This window comes from Saccoglossus kowalevskii, chromosome 1, assembly GCF_978046115.1.
Source record: "Saccoglossus kowalevskii chromosome 1, keSacKowa6.1, whole genome shotgun sequence".
Lineage (NCBI taxonomy): Eukaryota > Metazoa > Hemichordata > Enteropneusta > Harrimaniidae > Saccoglossus > Saccoglossus kowalevskii.
Genome location: NC_140641.1, coordinates 5396885 through 5422760, shown reverse-complemented (window position 1 = coordinate 5422760; position 25876 = coordinate 5396885). Strand labels below are relative to the sequence as shown.

Genomic DNA, 25876 nt, shown 5'->3' with positions numbered 1-25876 from the left:
CCTGTATCTTGTCATACACTATGACCTCTATGAAGTCACAAACTTGAACCTGTATCTTGTCATACACTATGACCTCTATGAAGTCACAAACTTGAACCTGTATCTTGTCATACACTATGACCTCTATGAAGTCACAAACTTGAACCTGTATCTTGTCATACACTATGGCCTCTATGAAGTCACAAACTTGAACCTGTATCTTGTCATACACTATGACCTCTATGAAGTCATGTATTTGCACCTGTATCTTGTCATACACTATGACCTCTATGAAGTCATGTATTTGCACCTGTATCTTGTCATATATACATACTGGTCTCTAAGAATACATACTAAACCCAGAGAGGTCGTACTTGCATGAATTTGTTTCTGTATCATGTCATTTATATATATATACGGACCTTTATGAGGTCATGAACTTGTACTTATGTTGTCACATATATCTGTGAATATCTCTGAGGTGACAAACTCACACCTGTCTATATACCTACCTGTACACAATATATCATCATGTACAAAAACAACATTTACACACGTGTTTGAGACACGAATGTGTATCAAGTGCGATGATGTGCTGTTATTTTATTTCCAGGTTGTAATGTATGTACACAGTGTGAATCTTATAGATGCTCAATGCAGTTTCACAAATAGATTGAGAAATTCTCATATTTGATGCCATGGGAGAATATTCTCTTATATTTTATAAGCAATAATAAAAATAATCGTTGAGTCGGATTTGAGAGAATACTATGTTTATATTACGAAGCGGACACACAGGATCGGGGTAATGTAAAGGTTGTAAAGCAAATTTTCTGCAAATGAACTGATAATGTGTTACCGACCAATATTCAAGTGTTAATTATATGCAGCACGCATGCATGTTTTCTCATCTTAAAAATGCTTCCTACTCCGAAGAGCACGCGACGTAGAGCCATGCTTATATAGAGATTTATATTTTATCGCCGATATAGAGGGGTAATAAAACGTTGCATATAGAGGGGTTACGTGACACAAACATAATATACGATTATAGTTCTAAGAATAATATTAAACATTCACAGCGCCTGTCTTAATGACCATACTCGAGTATATACGAATGTTTTCTAAAAACTTTTTCGTTTTGCACAGGAATGCATGTTACCATGTAAATGAATCTCCAAAAAAAACGTTTTTTGAGATATAAAACGAAATTTCTTCAACTAGTGGTGATCATGCGCTCTGTCATTCACCCGTCGTAAAAGTAAAACTGTATCGAGTATTTTTTTTATTTAAAACATCTTTCTAACTGTAATATTGAAAATGAGTCCAACCGTTAACAACGTTGAGGGGACGTCAACCGGATGTTGTATTATGGACGCTTATACATCAAGAAATATTGTATTTCATTCACTAATAAGAAATCCCTGACACAATTTCCCATCTCATTTAACAACCTATTGGTAATGAATCTTCTGACAATGCATATCCCTCTGACATACCCCGCAAGTGAAAGCTATCACAATAATATACCATAATGTCTTTGTTGCACAATCCCTTAAGTTCTCTTTCGTTTCATATTTATTGCAACCTAAGTTAAACCGAACATATAAACACAAAGTGAATAAATGATAAAACTATTTAAAATGTCGAGTCGATGTTATAAATAGTATTAAAAACACAAAAGGTGTCCATGTGTCATTTCCATCACATAAATTAAACGAACACTTGTACAACGATTTCAGACAAAATGTAAATACAATTATTGGTAGAATTAAGTGGAAAATACAAATCCCGAATGTCTACTGATTCAAAGACACTAGAAAATACAGTGTCTTTGACTGATTAATGTAAAGATTGTAGGTCAACTTCATTATTTTCAGCACGAATAGCCGTAGCTACAAGATATTGTTGATACATATTCATGGATGGATAAATAAATAGCATTATGTTGTAAACTATTTGTAGTGTCAAGTAGATATGTTTAATTAAATCCAGCATTATATAGGATATATTGATTAATTATATTCATTTCCAAAGATAAATTGTTTACACAACGCTAACACATTTAAATTATTCTAATCAAGTGACGCACACGCCGCATGAAATTGTTGCGCTTTTGCTGACCACTTAATCATATTCAGGTAATGGTACCGGTTGGTGTACTAATTATATCTATGTAACTCATAAATGCAATTGAGCAAGATTTTCGTGATCAGAACTGTTTTCTTCAGTGAGAAATTCTTTTACTTTCACGTCGCTTTCATGTTCTTCTAATATATTTCCTAGTGATAATAAAGTCGGTCTTCTCATCATTGATTCTCGTCTCGTGAATTCATGGTGCATTTCAGCTTCTTCTTCAGGGGACATTATATCTTCATCTCCATCTGATGAGTCGGGGTCGCTTGAGTCTTGCTCTACAGACCAAAACGAATAGACTATTTATGCTAATGTAATTATGCATTAATCAATCTGTCAATGAGTTATGTATGATTGATTGATTTATCGATTGCATGTTCGCTCATAATAAAATCAGTAGAGCATCTTTACAGAGACTGATGTGGCAGTTCCCTGGCATTAAAAGTCACCTTGCTAGTGTTCATATCAATACACATTAATACGCCACAGCCACGCTCAAGTCACCGTCTAGTAATTGATGACGGGTGTCAGTAGAACAAAGTAATTGAAGTAGGTCATTCCTAATCCTGACAACCTTAAACTACATTCAGCAATCTCTCAATCTCTCCTGTCCAGTGAATAGTCTAATTGAGAGACATTTAATTGTACTTCATTTAAACTGAGAAAAAGAGGCTTGAACTCATGATATGGTAAATTACTGTGTTTTATTTTGTGTCTGTGTGTGTGCAAAGAAATGGAAGACACCTGTACAAGTACGGGTGCTGGTATATCAGAGAAGTTGAAAGTAAAAATAAACATGACCTAAATTAAAGTACATGTAGTGGTCAACAGAAATAGAAGATAGCTAAGCACAAGTGATGGTACCATAGAAGTAATTAAACCTAAAATAAATATGACCTAAATTGAAGTAGTGGTCCATAGAAATGGAGGATACCTAAGCAAATAAAAGTAATGGTATATAGAAGAAATTGAACTTAAAAATAAATAAATATGACCTAAATTGAAGTAGTGGTCTATGGAAATGGGATAAATCTAAGCAAATGCGAGTGTTCATATAGGGGAGATTAGAAACTTTTTTGCTTTAATTAATTATGTAAGGGTTCGTAGACTACATAACATCCAGTTATGGGGAAACCAGAATTGTAATTGCACATTACAGCGTATGACATGGGAGTGTGTACAAATCCTCAGCTAGCTTGTTAGAAGTGGCGAAACCTCATTGACGGTGCTGGACTTTACTTGCATGGAACGTAAACTTCAATTGACCTCACTGTGATGACGCATGCGTTTTGTATTACAGAAAAAGAACCCGAAGCATGTGCACTGCGAACCTTTAACGAGGTTATGACGTAGACATATCTCATGAATATTATTTAAACGCCGGAATCACGTATATTCGGTCTTGACCCCCACTCTGTAAAGCCTGTAAACGCTTTCTATCATACTAAACTGGTCACCAAATTTAACAACTGTTTCTGCGTTTTACACTCAAATCCACACGAGCGAAGGAAAGTCTCAATAGGTCCACGCAAAATGTAGGCTCTATCTTCTTAAAATGTCGGAATACCGATCACCATGGAAAACCTATTACATGTAAAGCTGCAACAGCTGTAAATATCGATCTTTTCCCCCCGATTTATATTTTTGATAAAACATTTCTTGTGTCATTAGTCAAAATGCGGACACTGAATGCATGACATACTGTATACGCTACATACCGACGCTGTACAATGAAAACACTGGCCGTTGGGATGCGACCAGGTCTTCGGTGGTCGCCATCTACAGAAATCCAGTGTTGTCAAGGAGACTACGTTCCGAGATTACCTCATAAAATCATTGGGACCCTGGGCGAAATGTCATATACGTCACCATCTTGAGAGGCTAATCTGCTCTCTGACTTCCTCTCATTGATTATTTATGATTAATAATTTTTCTATAATAGCGTGCGTGGTGCGTCGTTATTTTCTTCGGTCCCACCTTGAAATCGATTTCAACGAAATGCTCCATGCATTGTGTCTAAAACAATGTTTCAGTACGATTTCGTTTATATTTATACAAAACATTTTCAAAATCAAAGCTATTGTCGCTTTAAATGTTAAATGCCATAGATAATGGAGAAGACATTACAAATGTATTGTATTGGAAACTGTGGTTAAACCAAAGATTTGGCAATGTACGTAAGTCGATTCATAAAAAATGTAAAACTACAGACCAAAACCCGAAAAGACAAATATGGTGGGCCGAAGTCCGTACAAATGAAAAAAATATGTATTGGAGAAATTATAAAACTTGGCTTAACCTGGAATAATAAAAGTTTCATGCATAGATAAATTTAAAATACAAAGGGCAAGATTCATAATTACATGTCTCGTGTTATCGTGAAATAAAAATAAATGGTCGACAGCAAGAAATTGATAGAGGTGAGATTTTGTAATTTATATAACGATGCAATTGATGAATAGTACAATGATTTCTTACTCAAATGTCTTGTATGGTCGACATGAGAAATAAGAATTAAATGCCCTTCCGTCATTTCACAGACTCAATCAAATACCGACTATAAAAACATAGATGTTGTCAGAAATCTTCTTCTTCATATCTCGCATTCGAACTAACAGAGAAGTTGCCAACTATATTATTTTGTATTGTCTTCATATTATAGTTATAATACCACATGTCAGGCAATTTAAAAAATCGCAGCTGTCGTGTCCACTGTATAACTCATAAAGGACTATTCTCTAACAGCGTGGAATCAGCAACAACGATGACACTACAGCTAGAACCTCTGAATCCCAGGAAGGTACCACATATATAGTACCAATGTCACACTGGTATCAGCGTAGTATACATCTTCCAATACACTATCACAATCCATACACGCAGTTACTATAAGAAGTACCATAATACAACATCTATCTTCCTAGCATACACACATTTTGTTTCACCATGGAATTATACTGTACTTTATTTTCACTTGGAATTAATTTTCGGAATTTTCGTTGAAGGGGTGTTTCAGCGAAAATAAAAACCTGTGATCAAACCGTTTTACCTGTATTTTACCTGTATCCAACTCGTCAAAAATCAATGAAAATAAACTCCAAAACACTCAACAAATCTTTTCAGTGAAAATTACCCCCACCTAAAATAAAGTATTTTACAGCAATGTACACACGAATAGACCGCGAATTGTGCCAAGCGTATCACGTCAGAAATCACGACAATGTTTGCTAAATCTTTTGAGTGTCAACATTTTCCCACAAAAATGTCGGTGCAATATTTTGCCTAATTTCACATAATGTTTCATATATCATGAACCAAATGACATAATTTCATAATGACCACAGATGAAACAAATTTTTGAAATAATATCGAGAAATTGTGTGGGTTTTATTTTTTTTGAAAGACGACAAACGTTGACATCATGGGATTTGTTAGGGTTAATGTGATTTACCTACATGTAAGTAATAACGCAGATACGTAAGTGAGCGTAAATTATATAACACCACTCTTGGTCATATGACCCATTTCCCTCATCGCGTTTTTTTTTGTCTCTATGTAGATTAGTAATCGCCAAAGTTTGTTTTAGCTTGTCAGTCACAAACACAGTAGGTATAGCTATTACAAATAAAACAACACGGCTACACGTGTAATTCACTAATTCACTGGATCAAGATGGCGACAAGTGCGCACATAGTAAACATCGCTCTTTAAACTTTTGGTAAAATTGTTGGTAACTTGGTAATTCCACGATCGTTGGGTAGCTGTTCGTTGCGTTAAAGTATCACAGTTATCACTGGTTAAACATGGAAGCTGAGAAACGAATTAGAAAAGAACTACGCGATCCGATGTATTCTTACGAAGATCTAGACAAAGAAATTGCTACAGTACAAAGGAGACAAAGAAAACGAGAAGGTAAAAAGAAGTTTTATGCCGTAGCAAGAGGCCGATCAGTTGGCATATTTAATACATGGGAGGAATGCAACAAGCAAGTTGATAAATATTCAAGTTTTCTTTTTGAGGGATTCTTCACTAGAGAAGAAGCGGAGAATTTTCTGCTTTCTTGTGATGTTGACCTCAAAACCGGCGTTAATTTGGTGTGCAGTTGCGATCACAGCGACGAGAACATTGATAGTACTATCTCCGAAAATGTTATCACTGAGACAACTGAGACAACTACTGCATCAGCACATGTACCCACCACTAATAATGTATCGCCAGATGGAGTTAAAAACACTTTTGAACAGTCACTTATGGAGAAACTAAAATCAACACCTACGAATTCTAAACAAAGCTCACCACAATCAATCATGGCGGACTACCTCAGACGCGTCCAAAAGTCAACAGAAAAACAAGATAACAGTATTAAATTATTGGAAGAAAACTGTACAGCGATCGTGGATAATAATAATGAAGAGAAGCGTAAGACTTGGACTAAACTAGAAGAAATCCAAAAGAATATCGATTACTCATCGAAAGAACGAGAGAAACTCACACAGGAAATTGACCAGACTAACAAATCAGTTACGTCATTGCTTGACGCTGTTGATGCTAAATCGTTGGCCACTCAAACAGAAATCAACATACAAATTAAAGATAGTTTGGCTAATATGCAGCACCTCACTTTACAGACTGTACAGGACATGATCATGAAATTACAGTGTGACCTAGAAGAAAAGATCTCATCGGTTACAACCAATTACGAAACAGCCATTGAAAATTTAAAAACTGAACACAAGATGGAACTACAACAAGTACGCGACGAATTACAAGAAGTAACAGTCAAATACAATAGTCCAGTCAATATGTGACATGACCTACAACAAATTGCAATAAAAATGAGACCAAGTGGGTTGTATAGCATTTTTCATGCTGTATAACATACTGAAAGTCCCATAAAATCCCAAGAGTGGATCATGTCTAAATTTGACCTCTAATTTCCTTGAAAAAAGCATTTTTTGGTAAAAAATAGTTTTTGAGATTAAATCTTATAAATCAAAGTAGTTGATAGATACTTCATAAAATAAGCACATTATACTGTCAAAGCTGCGTATCTAAACATGATTCTTATTGCTTCACATTAAAATTAAGTTAAATGTTTTTTTTAAATGGACTTTAGCTGTGACATTTGCAATTTCAACAAACTTTTCTTATGCCAGTCACGGAATTACTACGAAGGTGATGTAATTGGACTAGATCAACCTACGCTTGATAATGACTTCACTCCAAGAGACATTTCCAATTCTGCTGAATACCTCACACATATGACGTGATGTTGCGCATGCGTGCACGCGGTAATTCATAATGGCGGCGAATGCAAGCCATGTGAGCAAAGCAAACGGCGGTATGTAATAACAACACTTACTGAGTGACCATTATTCGGGCAATATCATATGTCTATTCCCTCGGGACAGACAGTCACCCACAAAACGCCTATTAGGCTGCTGTGGGTGTCTGCCCCTCAGAGAAAAATAGACATATAGTATCGACCTCATGGCCAGTCAAAAAGAAATTTTTGGCCTATTAATGTATGCATTTTAAAAACTTTCTAATGACTTGCTTCTCTTTTGATGTTAAATATAGGCAGTATTAAGAAGTAAAAACTGCTTTCAAAGACCAGAGTTTATTCAACGAACAGTAGATAGAATCTAATATTTATTGACTAAGACCTGCAGTTTATTTAGTTAAAAGTAGGTATATTCTTTAGTCAGGATTTATTATCACATGCTAAGGTATTTTGTTTTTAGTTTAATTGAATGCTTTTAGTTTTGGCACCCCTCATTACAAATGTAATTGTGTTTAATTGTTGAAAAATTCTTATCCTTAAATATACCTTTAAACAAATTCTACTGGTAGGTGAAATATTAGCAGAAATTTTAATTCAATATTACTTTTCCAATATTTCAGGATTGCAATTACTGATTTAAGGACAATAATGGATAGCTGTGCAATTTGTAGCAAGCCAGTTTCAGGAGAAAGTGACATTGTGACATTAGGTGTAAAGGGAGCAGATGGCATTAATCGAGCAAGTTCAGAACGTGGTGATGACATTTTTGTAGAGGCAGGCCAATCTGTGCACAAATCATGTCGTAAGAACTATACACGGCCATACAATATAGTAGCTGCCCAAAAAAGGGGGTCTTGCACCACTGATAACGAAATTCAACAACCCACTTTACGATCGCAGGATAAACAATTCAGCTTTAGAAGTGAATGCTTTTTCTGCGGCCACTCAGATATGTAGGGAGGAAAAAAAAGTATGAGCTTATTCAGGTTAGAACACTTGCTTTCCGTGATTCTGTAGAGAAGATATGCAGAGAGAGAAATGATGAATGGGCAAGGCAAGTACATGCAAGACTTCTTAGTATAATTGATCTTCATGCTGCTGATGCCCTGTATCATAATCAATGCAATGTTAATTTTAGAACAGGGAAAGGAATTCCACGCTGCTATGTTGTCTGTTCGGATAGTGAGCCATCTAAGAAGATTAAATTTGGTAGACCAGAAGATGTTGAAAGGTCACATGCCTTTGACCAAGTTGTCCGCTATTTTAAAGAGAATGACGAAGAACAACTCACTATACAAGATCTAACAAACAAGATGGAAGAGTTTCTTCAGGAATCAGATTACGATCCATACAGCGCATTCTACATGAAGAAGAAAATACAAGAATACTTTGGTGAAGATGTTATTTTTGCTGAACTAGATGGCCGAGCGGATATCGTGACATTACGACAAACAGCCTCACACATTCTTCACGATTTTTACTACACGCCTAAAAAAGAAGATCCAGAGATAGAAAAATTGAGACTTGTTACTGCTGCTGCAAAGATTGTGAGAAATGACATAAAAGCCTGTGTCACCAGAAATGATGTGTATCCAGGTAGCAATGAAATGTCATCCATTGAAACAGGTCTAACATTTTTACCTACATCTCTCAAGTTGCTGTTAGATACCATATTTAGTGGTAAGGACAAGAATCTAAAAATAGCGTCTATTGGACATGCAATTATGCAGGCTGCAAGACCTAGAGCTATAATTTCTCCATTGCAGATAGGACTTGCAGTGCAAATGCACCATCATTTTGGCTCTAGATTCTTGATTGACTCTTTGCATCAGCATGGGTTTTGTTCTTCGTATGCATAAGTTCAAAATTATGAACGCAGTGCAGCACTTGTTAAGGGTGTAAGTATTCCTGGTTTTGTTCCAGGACAGTTTGGACAATATGTCGCAGATAATGTTGACCACAACATAAGAACCATTGATGGGAAGAACACATTCCATGGAATGGGAGTAATTGCAGCAATTACTCCACGTAGTGCAAATATAGAATTTCATGTCCCAAGAAACCAAAGTGTTACTTCAGAAGAAATAGCAGCTGTTGGACGTATCAATATTCATTTTTATAAACAACCAAATGAGAGTTTTAGAGGGCCCTTGGTTTACAGTGAGTTACCCTGCCTGGAAATGACAGATCTAACAGCCGAGGTTGATGTTTTGTGGAAAGCATCCTGGTTACTTAAGCCTGAGAGGCCAGGCTGGTCAGGTATTATGCAAATGATCCACCAAAGCAATCACCCTGGGAAGTCTTCTGTTGTTTTTCTACCGATGATAGACATGAACCCAAGTGATGTATCATGTGTTTACTCAACATTGTGCTTTGTGGCATCACATGCAAGGAAGTATGATATAACGCCTGTTCTGACTTTTGACCAACCACTCTGGTGGAAAGCCATGTGCATTCTGCATGATGAACCAACCGAAAGTGATATCCGAAGATTGGTATTGAGACTTGGGCCATTTCACACTGAGATGAGCTTTCTTGGCTGTATTGGCCACCTAATGAAAGGATCTGGCCTTGTAGAAGTTTTGGAGTTAGTGTACGCAGATAATGCTGTAAGCCATATGATCAGTGGAAAAGCAGTTTCGCGTGCAGTTCGTGGTCATCTTCTGGTTCTGTCTGCATTGTATGCATTGTTAATGTCAAAAGCTTACAACTTACCACTACCTTCTCATGCTGGCGATGGCGAGAAAGATGGAGAGAGAGAAGTTACAGGTTGTACAGATGCTGTTGTTGATGTACAAGAACATAATTATCATAATGAACAGACAAGTGACAGTATTGAAAGAACTTGTACACAAACAGGAATACAATCAATAGATTATGTTTCAGAACTGCAAAGACTTCTTGATAAAGTGATAAAGAAGGAAGTTTCAGTGGAGGAATGTTGCTCCTCAGATATTCTCAAACATCTTGTTGATAAAATTGAAAAAGAAAAATCATCTTTGAGACAATCTCGTACTGCATGTCTATGGTTTCAATACATGGATATGTTAGATATTTTGTGCAAATTTATTAAGGCAGAGTGTACTGGTAATTGGACACTTCATCTACAGAGTATCACGTCAATGTTACCATATATGGCAGCTGCTGGGCACAATTTATACACTAAATGTGGAAGAATGTACATTCAGCAGATGAATAACCTAGAAAATGAGCATCCATCTGTTTTTGCTGCATTCAAGAATGGTCATCATGTGATACGGCGTACTGATCGTTTCTGGGCTGGACTGTCATCTGATTTAGTAATAGAGCAGGTTCTTATGCGTAGTATCAAGACTACGGGTGGATTGACACGTGGCAGGGGTTTATCGGAAACGCAAAGGCTTGTATGGTTGTTGTCAATGCCATATACAGCAGACATTAACAATGCAATGCAAGAAGTGACCGGTTTAGAGTTTTGCACAAGTGAACAGCACAAAGAGACACAATCGGCCAGAATAGAAAGAGACATTCGTGACACTAAAATTATCCTCAACTTCCTGGAAGAAAGAAATCCCTTCAGTTCAGATGATGCACTCCGCAGTATTTCCACTGGTGTTACTGCAGATAAGCATGTAAATGTGGATGCATCATGTCAATTAGGTCAAAAGATCCTAGAACAAATGACCAATAAACATGTCCAAGAGTATATCTTCAAAAAGAAAGATCAGGCTGTAACCTTGGATGCAAAGCAAATGATCAAATTAGACGGAGAGACAGTTAATATAGATTCCCACCTATTGTTTCAAAGATTAATTACTGTCGCAGAAGGAACTATGGAAAGCTCATCTCTTTTAAAGTACGAGTTGTGCACTAGTCCACCATCTCTTTTTGAATCATCAGGTCTAATGAGACAGGCTAACAAACCAGTGTTGGCAGATGCCATCTGGAAACAGCTTAGCGATTTAGAAAGTTCTGAAGTTGGTGCACCAGTACAATTTGTTCTTGATGGTGGTTCATTACTGCAACGAGTTCCTTGAAAGCGTGGTATGTCTTATACTCAAATATGTGATGTATATGTGAGATATGTACAGCATAAATATGGTAAGGCAATTGTTGTCTTTGATGGTTATGAGGATGGTCCTACCACAAAAGACACTACTCATCAAAGACGAACTGGGGGATGGTCTGGTACTGTAGTTAAATTTACAGAGAGCATGATTCTTACTGTCAAGAAGGAATTATTTCTTGCTAATAAAGAAAACAAGCAGAGATTTATCAACATGCTAGGTGAAAAACTGCAATTAGCTGGATGTGACCTACATCATGCAAAAGGTGATGCTGATTTATTAATAGCACAAACAGCAATAACATCAGCTGAGATTATGGACACTGTTCTAGTAGGGGAAGATACAGATCTTCTGGTTCTTTTGTTGTACCATGCAAATATTAATGCCCACAAGATCTATTTTAGATCTGAACATAAACAAACTACTTCACGTAACAAGTTAAAGATATGGGACATACACTTAGTTAAATGTGCACTAGGTGCTGCTGTGTGTGACAACCTTTTGTTCATTCATGCTATACTAGGATGTGACACAACATCTAGTCTGTTTGGAATTGGTAAAGGTGCGTCACTCAAAGCTTTTCAAAGCAGTGATTTTTTTAGGCAACAGGCTAATATTTTTACAAAACATGGCTCATCAAAGAATGAAATTCAATATGCTGGGGAAAAGGCGCTGGTCTGCATATATAAAGGACAGCAAGGAGATACCCTTGATACACTAAGATATAGAATATTTTGCAAAAAAGTATCAACCAGTGTGTTTTTTGTAAAGCCATGTACATTACCCCCAACTTCGGCTGCTGCTAAATACCACAGCCTACGTGTATATTACCAAGTACAACAATGGAGAGGCTTAGACATGCAAATGCATCCAAGAGACTGGGGATGGAGTGTGCACAATATGCAAATGACGCCAACATGCACGGATTTGCCATATGCACCAGAATCTCTGTTGAACGTTATAAGATGTAACTGTAAAACAGACTGTAATAGTATGAGATGTAGCTGTAGAAAACACAGCCTTGCATGTTCTCCTGCATGTGGTGTATGTCATGGCTACAACTGTGATAATTCAGTAGAAAGTGATCCAAATGACCTTACTTTCGAATAAAATTTGTTTTGAAATTTGTGCAGTTTATGTACATGTTCACGAATAAATCTCTCTATTTACAAGTTAAAAAACTAAAGTTTGTGATTCCTTTACTCACATTTACATTCATTTCATTATAACAAAAGTGATACTGAGAGAAAAATTATTACAGAAAAACGATAGTTGTCTTTTGACTGAAAAATCACACTTTTTGGTATAAAAATCCCCATTTTTAGTCCAAATTTGTCTCTGTTAACATAATAGACAAACACAAACATGTATTTGTATTGGAGTTGCCTTTAATATCGACAAAATTACATAAAAAATGTATAAGGTTTACTGAAAACAATGGAAATATCATCATATCAATTACTGTAAAAATTTACGAAAAATATCCGTTTTTAGTGATTTTTGAGGTCGATTTTACACCTTTTCCACTCCCTGGATTTTATGGGACTTTTAGTATGTCTTATAGGAGGTTAACTACAACATTTCCCACCATGTTTTGTTTTTATTGCAATTTGTTGTGGGTTGGGCCTAAAATAGCAGTAAATTGACTGGACTACAAGGCTTGTTTGAAAAACGTAGATGATTGCTCAAACCAGGATACTGCCGTTACATCAATGTCTAATCCTGAACATCATTCTCACCCTCAACTGAAAACCACCCTGGATGTTGAAGCCGACTGTTTTGAACCACGTGGTTCTGAACCTCTTCAAACGAAAGCTGAAACAAATGACGAAAGTCCCCAACCAGAAAAATGTCTTGATGGAACTAACTGTAAATCCCAGCAGGGGAGTGACATTCACCATGAAACTATAAACGCAAACAAACTAATTGTAGGCGATTCTATTACACGTCATGTCAAAGCTAGTAAAATGTTCCCGCGTACCTCTGTTGACCATCGTAAGATATATATACCATTGCACAGGCCATTGACGCAGCTAAAGTTTTCATATCATCGTCAGTGGACACTGTTGTATATCACATAGGAACCAATGATTTAATGAGTGGGAAATCGCCCGCTGAATGCATTGACCAAATGGTTGAACTAGTAGACACTACGACTAACAATATGCCAAATGCAAATATAGTAATCTCTGATGTATTGAAGCGTCATAATAACAAGAACGTGAATGATAATGTGCAAGAATTTAACCTACTTTTATTCAACAAGATGAAATTACGCAAGAAAGTGACAATCGTAAAACATAATGAATTGTCGGCAAATTCCGAATTGTTTGATGATGATGGTACACACTTAAACATCAGAGGCACCGCTCAGCTGGTCTATGACATCAAAAATAAAATCAGACAAAGATTGATACCAAATGAAAACAGAAGTGCAGGCAAGTATCAGTTCAGAGAGCAGTACAGAAACGGCCGCAGTGTAAACCAAAATAATCATCGTCGAACAGGAGGATATTCGTCCAAAACTGTTTACCAAACAGAGTGCCCTCAACAGCTCAGGAAGACGCTTACTTCGAACGCCGAGAAATCGCATAACGATGAGAACGCTATATTTTCCAAATTCATGAAATTCATAAACCTTATGAACTCATTTTAAATAACTGTTATCATGGAGCCCATGGCTGGGGCAGAAGTACGATGGTCGTACATTCTTTTGGATAAATAAGGTATTTTCTTTTTTGTTGTTGTTGCTTTGCTCTCTTCTCCCAAGTTTAATACCAAACAAATACCAATTGTTTTAAATTTGATTGTTGTTGTTTTTTCTCCCTCTCCTTTACTTGGAGGTGCCAAACAAACTTGTTTCGTTGATTTTATTTCTCTAATCTGATTATTTTTAACCAAACGAATACTTATTGTTTCAAATTTAATTAACTGTTTTACTAGTACATTATATTTTCCAGCCCCGTTACCCCCTTGCTAACTTTTATTTCCTTCAGTATACTAAGTGTGTAGTATTTTTGTGTAGTTCTTTTTTTTTTTTTTTATATATATATATTTTTTTATTATTGTATATTTTCGCTTGCTGGAAAATGTCCAACTTCAAAATAGGTAGTTGGAATATCAATGGGTTGAATAGCAGTAAGCTGTCAAATGCTGATTTTATTAATTACACCTCTTCCCTAGACTTGGTTTGTTTCCAAGAAACGTGGCTTAGCAGTAACAGTAGTGTTAGATTAGAAAACAGCCTAGATTCATATGAGGTGATACGTCAAGACAGAAATCTTGGTCGCTCAAAAAAACAAAGAGGGGGTGTCGCTGTTCTATTTAAAAGTAAATACAAACAGTACATTACTCATATTTCTGGCAATACAGCACATTTTATTTGGTGTAAGATTGACAAAACAATCTGTGCTACTAATAATGATTTATACATTGGTTGTATTTACATCCCACCTGAGAACTCATTCCTTTATAAGAACAAGAATGTTGATCTGTTTAGTTATCTGGAAAAAGATATTTTACAATTTTCATCCAAAGGTGATGTTCTTCTCGTAGGGGATTTCAATGCTAGAATTGGTAGCCTTGATGATAGAATTGATGATAGCAGAAATATGCATCTACCCTTACCATCCTACTATATTAATGACAATTTTGGCAACAGAAATACTATGGATGTTAATTCATCATGCTGTATTAACAAATTTGGTAAAAAATTAATTCAGTTGTGTATTGATTGCAACCTCATCATTCTGAATGGTAGAACTATTGGTGACTCTGCAGGAAAATACACATGTCACACTCCCCGGGGTAGCAGTACAATCGATTACGGGATAACTTCAAAGAACTTATGCGACTCATTACAATATTTTAAAGTAGCCGATTTGTCTCATTTATCAGACCACTGTGCTTTAACTTTATCTATGAAGTTTAATGTTAACATGTGTCTAAATGAAAATAATAAAAGCAATGATAAATTAGATCCTTTACCATCAAAATATATGTGGAATGACCAGGCTAAGGACAATTATCAAACAAACCTTGAAAAGTTAAATAATAATGAAATTAAGAATTTTATGAGCAAACCTTATAGCATTTATGAGTCAGAAACTGCAGTCACAGATTTTGAAAATTTAATTACAAATATTGCAGACAAATGTCTAAAGAAAATTACTCCTAAACTTAAACAAATAAACGCAAAAGTAAACAAAAAAACTGGTTTGACCAGGATTGTTGGTCCCTTCGTAAGGAGTTAAGGAGCCTATCACGTTTATTACAAAAGTATCCTCAAGATCCATATATCCGAGGGAAATTCTTTCAAACCCGTAAACAGTATAAAAAACTAATCAAACATAAAAGTAATCAGAAAATGATTGCACAACTCAAAGAATTGGAAAATTCTAAATCAGACACATCTAAATTTTGGAAGATTCTTCGTGAAATGAATGGCGAGAACCCCAGTAATAATAACGGGAATGTTCAACCTGGTGATTGGTTGGTTTACTTTAAGACCCTACTTAATACTGATAGCAGTACATCAAACTCTGAGATTGCGAATGAACTGGAGAATAGTGAAAAGAGTGCAAGTAGCAACCCCTATTTAGACAGACCAATCTTACAAAATGAAATAACTAAAGCCATTAGACTTCTTAAAAGTAACAAGGCTTCGGCAGAAGATAGAATTTGCAATGAATTGTTAAAATATGGTGAACATCACTTATTAGATGCAATACATAAACTCTTTAATATTGTTTATAGTTCAAATAACTATCCACATTCTTGGAGCACTGGCCTGTTGGTACCAATCCACAAATCTGGGTCGAAAAATAACCCGGCCAACTACAGGGGAATTGCCATCTCTAGCTGTCTTGGCAAGTTATTCAATAGTATTCTAAATATTAGGCTGACATCATTTTTAGACTCTAATAACATTCTTTCCGGTCGACAGTTCGGATTCAGGCATGATTGTCGAACTACAGACAATCTTTTCATACTAAAAACCCTGGTAAATAAATATCTCTACAGTGGTAAGTCAGAGTGCGCCAATAAACAAAATAACACAAATATTAAAAAATCAAAAAAATTATATGCCTGCTTTATTGACCTTAGAAAGGCCTTTGACAGTGTCTGGCATGATGGTCTATTCAAAAAATTAATCAAATATGGTATAACTGGAAAAATGTATAAAACTATCAAAAACATGTACAGTAAAGTAAAATATAAAGTTAAATGTAAAGAAGGCTTAACAAAACAATTTCAGTCCAATATTGGTGTTAAACAGGGATGTAATCTTAGTCCAACTCTCTTCAATCTTTTTTTAAATGACCTGCTCACTATTTTCAATCCTAACACCTGTGATCCTCCTTATTTAGAAAACTCGCATGTCAGCTGTCTACTCTATGCCGATGATATTGTGATACTTTCTAAAACTAAACAGGGATTACAGACATGTCTTGATAGTTTGGCATTGTATGCTAAAACGTGGAAGCTCTCTGTCAACACTGACATAACCAAAATTTTAATTTTCAATAAATCAAACAGACGTTTGAATAATGATACATTTTTTCTTGGAGGTATCGAACTTGATACAGTTAAATCTTATAACTATCTGGGACTAGTCATTAGTGCCAATGGTAAATTTAAGGATGGCCTAAAAAACCTTAAACGTAAGGCTCAAAAAGCTCTGTTTTCAATGAAAGCAAAGCTTGGCTCAATACAAAACATAAGTATAAAAGTTTCAATTTCCCTTTTTGGCAAACTCATCAGACCTATCCTCATTTATGGTTGTGATGTTTGGGGTGATGAGTTCTCCACTAAATCACCTATTGAAGACGTTCAATTAAGTTATTGTCGGTATCTACTGGGGGTGTCACAACACACACCAATTATGGCCATGTATAGCGAGTTAGGCAGATACCCCCTAGACGTATTTATAAAAAAACAAATAATTAAATATTACAGTCGGGCCATGAATTCTAATAATGCGTTACTCAAGGAAGCTTTTGTGGTTAACCAAAGCATTAAAAGTAAATGGTATCTAGAAGTGACATCATTATTAAACAATATCCAACAGTGAACTATATCATTCAGTTAACAACTGTGATAAACTAACCTCGGCACAAATGAAACAAATTGATTTAGGCATCAAGGATTTATTTCTAACAAGATGGAAAGGTGAGGTCTATAACGATAACCGCACCAAAGCAAATGAGAAAAACAAACTAAGAACATATCGGCTAATCAAATCAGATTTAAAACTTGAGCCATATTTAGTCAAGCTAAAAAACTTTGAACTGCGTAGTGTGCTTACCAAATTCCGTCTTAGTGACCATAGTCTCAAAATTGAAATGGGTCGTCATAAAAAAATCCCACTAAACAACAGGGTTTGTGACATGTGTAACAAAGGTCTAATTGAGGATGAAATGCATTTTCTGCTGGAATGCAACAAATATAATGAGTTGCGTGCCAAACTGTTCAATAAAGCTAAGGATATGATCCCAGCATTTGAAAATAAACCTGCAGAGAAAAAATTCATGGAATTGTTACAGAATGAAAACATTATTATACCAGTAGCACAGTTCATAAGTAAAAGCTTTGAAGTCAGGAAGCAGGGTCTTACTTGACATCTTAATGCCTGCTGTCAATTTTGTAATTTTATATTAGATTGTATTTTAGAGATTTTGTATTATTTAGTAATTTAGTGATTGTATTTGTTATTTAGTATATTGTGTTTTTGTTTTGTTTTTTATATATATATATTTCTCCTTGTACTTTGTGACCATTTTCTTTCCCTCCGGGGATTGTGTAAGAGTCAATAAGTAAATAAATAAAATAATAATAATAAATAAATAATAAGTAGTATACAAAATTACGGAATACAAAATGCAACCAAGTTTAGTTACCAGGGAAAACCATCATTGTACACTATCCAATGTGCGTTCAATGTTGTACATCAGATGATATGTGGGCTGTTTCTCCAACTCTCAAGGACTGCTTATTTTGAATCGATGCACAATTGCAAATCATCAAGGAAATTCAAACAATATTTGAAATTTTCAAAATACGAGTCTGAATAATCAATATTCAATTAAGGAGATAGCACCAATGTGACAAGGGAATGGTAATTTGCCCGTCGTTTGCTGTGTATATAACCGATACTCGAATGACTGTTTATAACGCACATTCTCGTCAACCTTGTGATCTGTGATTTGAGAATATTGTGATTAAATCTTATCCAACTTGTAAACTGGCATCTAAATTGCATTCTATGAATATGTATGATTGTATACGACAGAAAATATAAAAGTACTCCATTCTGATTAACAAAAAGACAGACTGAAAAGACCCACTTCGTGGATCCCTAAATATAACACCAATGCGGAGCCGTGGTTTAAGTGTATTCACCAAAATTAATAACTTTTTGATCAATTGTTGTTAGACGAACTGGAAAATCACATTAATCAAATAATATATCCATAGAAATGCAACGCAGTCAAAGATGGATTACACAAATATCTGCATTAATTGTTCTCAAAATGATTACAACACGAAAGCACAGAAAACATCCTCAATCTCAAAATCGATAAATACGCCAATAACACGTGTACTACACCGTATGTATGCATGTGATTACGTAACGCCTTTCATAGTGTTTTTTCCAGATTGGTTGCTATGCAAGTCAAGGAAATCAGAGGTCAGAAAAATATATTCGAATTACTCAGATCGATGCATTCACGGTAGCAACGATTACATTAGCGCCAACAGTGGCATGAAACTTGTGTGAAACCAGTTAATGTAATAGTACATGCACGATATATACCATGGATTCACAACCAACAAGTTTGGATAATGAAATGGTGGGTTGTTTTCTCGGATAATCTAGTTATATTTTTTAGTTATCCAAAAAGTGAATATTTAATGAAAAATATAAAATTTGACAATATATCACATGACTCACTCTATTTCGATGGTCTTTTTTCTGATTGACTGGAACTGCGGTTTAAAAAATCCGCAGGTTTTCCGAGCGATTTTTGAGTAATATAACGTCAATAATGACTGCTGAAATTGATGATTTTTGAGTAATATAACGTCAATAATGACTGCTGAAATTGTTGATTTTTGAGTAATATAACGTCAATAATGACTGCTGAAATTGTTGATTTTTGAGTAATATAACGTCAATAATGACTGCTGAAATTGTTGATTTTTGAGTAATATAACGTCAATAATGACTGCTGAAATTGTTGATTTTTGAGTAATATAACGTCAATAATGACTGCTGAAATTGTTGATTTTTGAGTAATATAACGCCAATAATGACTGCTGAAATTGTTGATTTTTGAGTAATATAACGTCAATAATGACTGCTGAAATTGTTGATTTTTGAGTAATATAACGTCAATAATGACTGCTGAAATTGTTGATTTTTGAGTAATATAACGTCAATAATGACTGCTGAAATTGTTGACACTTTTAGAAATACTGAATAATATTGATCTATGGGGACACTTCCGACTGTGTATGTGAAGTCTCGAAAAGAGGAAATGTGACAAGTTAGACACACATCTTGTTTATATTTGTAATTATAGTAACTTGTAAACCTTTGATCACGTGCATATGTTCACCGCTTATTGGTCGATAAGATGTATATTTGATTGAGTCACGTGATATCATATATGTATCTAAACTATGTGCATTAGTCATACCTGCAGGTGAACTGTCCCAATGTCCCTTTCATCGCTCACAGCATTGTATCTATGATTCATATTTACCCTTAATTGTCGGATGAATGCATGTTGACTTAACATGGAGAACAAAACCAATGAATAAATAACCCATTATGTTGTCATGTCTGCGTAAACTGAGCAATTATATGTATACAGAAATTGGAATTCTTGTAACTATGATATCGATTCCATGATGATGACAACCTATGATGTTGGTTGTTGCCATGGTTACTGTGGATTTCATGAGTAGTCGTTATCAGATGGTCGATTGAATTGACGCACGACTAACATATTTTACGTACATTTAAGAGACATCAGAATCACTCTTCTAATCGACCTTTCCCCGACAAGTATCTTGCCTGTGGCGACCTTTGTCACGTGGTTGTCACGTGGTTTCCATGAATGTTTATTACGCTATTACTTCGTATTATAAATTATCTGAGAGTGTTGTGCAATACTCCTTCCAACGTGTTGAATGTTCAACTAATGTGCGTCTGCTACGAAATTGTGATATTTTTTGATCTCTTATTTCTGTATTTTTAATCTTAATTTTGTCGATTATTTATATAAACCGTATTTTATATTCTGAAGTGACGACGCGTAGTTTGTAGATACTTAATGAGTCTGAGTAAACAGTCGTTACATTTTGGGGAAGCAGTTAATTTGAACGAATGTTTGATTTTGCGTTTCTGTATCTCTAATTTCATTTTTGTAAACGTCTATTATTTACAAAACGTCGTACTTTGACCTATGACCCTAAATGTTGCGATGAGTATTGTACATTGCATACTTAATTGGCCTCGTTACTGATGTGGCTGTTACTAACGATTTCAACAAGCGTACAAGGAGGCTGCAATTCGTCGATGGGTCATATTAATCCATATTATGTAAATATGTTTTGTTAACAACGAAACGAAAAATGTTTGTTTATGATTGTTTATAGCAATCGTTATAAATACATGGCTGACATAATGTAATAAAAACAAAAAGCATTAAGTTGGGAATACATCAAATATGGAAACATCGAGTCAGCGAAACATCGTGCCCAATATATGATTGGTTCTCTAAACTATCAAGCAAATTTCCGATTACACATTTCCGATTGTTCTTGAATTGTTTCTATCTTTACAGGCTGATACAAAGTGTAAAGCGTGGTTGCCTAGATACAGCGTGAATAAACCACAAACAATAATTTCAGGCGAATTTATCAATGAATTATCCAAATAATCCTTCAATATACCAATCCAAATTTGAAAAAAAATGATAATTTAAAAAATGATTAGGTTGGTGTATTGAAATTTTAACCATACTATTCCAATAATGATTTATCCCCAAAATTGTATGTTTTCATTGAGAATTGGGTGAAGTCGTGTGTGTCAGACAGAAGTATGAACACTGGGCAGCGTGAATTATTAAATACATACATGCAAATGAATGCAATTAGATTTTTCTTTGTGTCCTACTTTGCAATATAGTAGACGGTAAGTAGGTTTCAGCCATTAACTACTCCCGACGTATCGTTCTTATAAACTCTGACATCATTTCGCTGGAAATATTTCAACCGATCTATGGTTTTTGCAGGAAACCATTTAATTATTTAGATACATCGCGATGTGTATTGTACTCACCATTACTTCTTACGGGACTATGGGTATTTTACCATGCTACAAATCCCCATGTATACTTAATACGGTATTTTACTTATAAATCTATTGAGTGAACACCGATATACGCACTGATCATTCTTATCGATCACACACGCGTGCCGGTATACGTGGTGGTGATTTATTTTCCTTGCCTCAGAAACTTTATATTGTATGTGTGAAATCCGGGTGTACAATTATAGCCTATGCACGTGCTTGCGATTTCAGTGGAGAGAATGACAACGCAGTCCTTTGCGTAGGAGTTCTTTCACAAGATATACCTTGCAAGTCTGCAATATGATTATTTACATGTCGATGCGAGTTACAATTTATAGTTAAGTTTTAGAGATAATATCCTAAAATATAAATAGTGTTTATTCTCTGGCCAGGCCACATTTTTTATCCGATTTTGATATCTTAGTAGCAATATTTGTTTTGAAATTTTAGGTGATGATCGGAATTTAAATGTTTGCCCCTAAACATATGTAAATGTAACGTGACTATGTACAATTGCGTAATTTGAAACTGATATAAATCTCTGTTTGATTTGGTTTATGATTCACGTGAAAGCGAACACCGCAGCATAGTGGTTATTACATCGCACTCGTGATTCGTACAGCCAAGTCAGATCTTATCCTGGGTAGCGAGTCTACTAATATTCTAGATGAGTGTGCATCAATGGGCAAAATCATTGGCCGAGATTCATCATTAACGGTGGTAACGGTCTGCAAGAATTTGTTTTCGACAGTGACTGTTTGACACTGGGCCAGCATATTGACTTGGCATAACACAATGATAGGGAGAAACAACTCTGTCACGTAGTCCCAAACACGAAGCATGTTTTTGGGAGAAAAAATGCAATAGGTTTCAACCATTTGAAATGATGGGGTGGCTGGAAGAGTTTGACCAGTGCAATTATCATGTTCGCGGTATCTTGTCTGTACATTTATATTTTTCTTGAATGTTCAAATATTTGTTCTGCCAATACCTGACACGTATTTTCTTCTCTTAGTGGTTCCGATTGTACTTGATTTTTTCAACAAATCCCCCCCCCCCATGATTTCAAATGGTTGATCTCTTATATGCACCGTCAACATTTTGTACATACAAAGGCAACATACGGGGCATTCAATATTTGGACTGTCGCTTTACACGGGAATGTATTGTTTGGACGTGTGATGTCTAAAAAGAGTATTTTCTAGAAATAAATTGCTTATTACAATATTGTTAATATAAACACGATTAAGTCAAAAGCAGCACATTGTTAACGTCTGAAAACAGCAAACAAACGAGTTCATGACCAGCACAATGTTGCTGCGTTATCATTTATTAACAGTTAGTTAAATATCACATGAAGTGGTTAAATATTAATAAAAAATGGAATTAATTTAACACGGAAAAACGCATTAATAACTCCGGTATTTCAATACAGTGGATCTAAAGTAAATTTCAAGTTCGCATATACATTTTAAAACAAATTTGTTGGCAATGTGTGTCAATATTGTGTAAATATATCCACAGACGTGGTTGCTCCATCGTTAGAGCAGGCAGTATTTCGCAGTCACGGTGTTCCCTGTATTTGACGTATACACACATGTTTTTTTAATAACGCGAATCCACGCGTGCTACATGTGCTACTTATAGGTTAACACATGGTACAATTCCCATATTAAACGTATAGCCATACACTGTTATTAATAATGCTGGTACTCGCAAAAGTCACCTCCAACAAAAACATATATTGAGATATACTAATCGGTAATGGGCCTAGTGATGCAGGAAGCAGTACAAAACCTAATATATCGTGGTTTCAGAATATTGTCTCATAAATGAAACATTGGCATTTAGCTAATTGGTATCGTGGACACAAGATTATTCACTTCTAACCAAAATGCAAAGCGAATATGACAATGTTACCTATTGAGAGACATGTGCAGAACATAACTGGTTATATTGAAAAAAAAAATGTGACGTACAGAGTATTTTATCGGCGCATATATGCAGCTCTGTACGAGACAATTTGTTTTAAGTAATGGCGCTACGTGAGGGTAGTGTCATGGATTCTCATCTAGCGTATTGACATTGTGTAATTCTATGGGTAAATCAATAATTACACGTAGTATACAAACAACAATCAAATATACAGCACGTCACATACTTGTGTAATAATACATGCGTTAAATCCCAGTCATATAAAAGCATATACAACATATATATAAAACTATGGTCAATGACTTCATTATATTATTATATTATATCGTGAATTAATTACCTTGATGATGTTTAACCCTCCTTGGAGCTTCATTATTGGTATCTTTGTGTTGTGCTGCTGGCTTCCTGTTGACTTTTAAATCGTGTCTAGATTTTGCCAATTGCCATTCTACAAAGGCAGATTCGAATGATTTGCTAAGACATAGTGTCATTGACTGTGCATTTTCGGGCTTGTTGCATAAAAATGCATAACAGTGAAGAAGTCCACTGTTGGTAGTGTCCTTGGCAATGAACGCGAATACTTTCGGGTGTTTCATATCCGCCGCACAGTATGCTATATTATGTATAGCTACCTGAATGTGTTCTTTACTTACAATGATATCAATGTCAATATATTTTCGTCTAATACACACATTACATTTTACAGCGTCTTTTCCACTCAGTGTTTTGGAGGTCTCAAATAAATGTTCAACCACGTCCTTGCACTGTCGGAAACGCAATGTGGACACTTCTTTACACCCCAGATATTGCACATAGAATTTCGGATCTTCGTTTTTTTCTGGCTTGTCAGTCCTTTTTTTGTCGTGATGAGCGTCTTTGCGTGAGTTTGTGCCCGAACCCAGGCGTTTCCTCAGTATCGCCGGCGAGCGTCGCAAGGTGTTCATAAATCTGCTTATTTTCGGCGACCGGGAACCCTTCGCCTTCGGTGACCCGGATGGTGGCAGTTCCTGCGACATACTTTTGCCCTATTTTGTCAACCACAACAAGACTGTGAAATTACAAAGGTGCTGTCATTGGAGGATATATCAGGTTTATCGGAGTGCGGTGGCGTGCGCATAATAATAAACAGTGACTACAACATGCGTATCTCTATAATACACAAATAAAAGAATGAATAGTTGGGTGTTATATGTCTGCGACGGAACGCACACAGTGACTGACTCACCCACTGACCGTGTACGTGTATGACTTAATGGATTACCTTCGGTTGACTATTACTGAACTCGTACACTTAAGGGTCTTGTCAATATTCGTGTTTAGGGGGCATGAGTGATATTTATGGCAATAATTTACAGATAGGGTATAGTCAATATTAATATTTAGGGGGTATCAATGATCAATTAATCGTCAATTGCAGATAATGCCCTATTGTTGAAAAATTATACTAGTACGTTATGTAATGTATGACTTCAGGTTAAATGTTCCCCTCATTCAGGTGACTAATTCTTGTAAGAAATCCCTTTGCCCATTCGGTAATACATAATCTCACAACAATATAGAAAGGTTGCCGGAGAGGGCGGTCTTCTCAATAGTCTTTTCAGTTGCCAGTCTCTCGTCCACCAGCATTAGCTGGCACATGGTTTACACTGAACATACATTTATACGTGTGGCTATGGATACGTTTGAATAAGATAACAGAATAAAAACAGAAATTGTGACGCTATTGAGTGGCGAGATTATTGTGTTAATTAACAGTAGGCGTGGAAGTTTCTTCCATATATACAGCAACACAAGAACTGAGTAGAAATGTAGCTGATTTTTGTGTGGAAAGATAAACATCAATATGACATTAATTAATTGCAACGACATGTTTGGATACAATGTTGCCATTGACTGTTTTAAGTAGTATTGTAGAGACAAATCTTCAAATTTGAAAGGAGACGGCAGCATCAAACCATTGCTATCACTGGTTGACAGTTCCCGTTGTGATACGCGTTGCTCTGTGTCAGACATCCTGGCTAAGGATTTATATGAGCATCAAAGAGGTTGAAAGTGCTTTCACAATACTAAATATAAACCTAGGTAATAAAACACAAGATATACATAGCTATATGATGACCTAGGAAGTGTTGT

The 25876-nt window shown here is 35.6% G+C and overlaps 1 protein-coding gene across 1 annotated transcript; it reads right to left on the bottom strand.

The window, feature by feature from the left end:
• Positions 1-1518: 1518 nt before the first annotated feature.
• On the bottom strand, positions 1519-24759 carry LOC146750324 (low density lipoprotein receptor adapter protein 1-like). The gene is made up of 2 exons (XM_085496464.1): positions 24084-24759; positions 1519-2393 (listed from the first exon to the last, which is right to left on the bottom strand). Exons 1-2 carry the CDS (start codon positions 24757-24759, stop codon positions 2161-2163), a joined length of 909 nt encoding a protein of 302 aa, XP_085352590.1. The 3' UTR covers positions 1519-2160.
• Positions 24760-25876: the final 1117 nt, after the last annotated feature.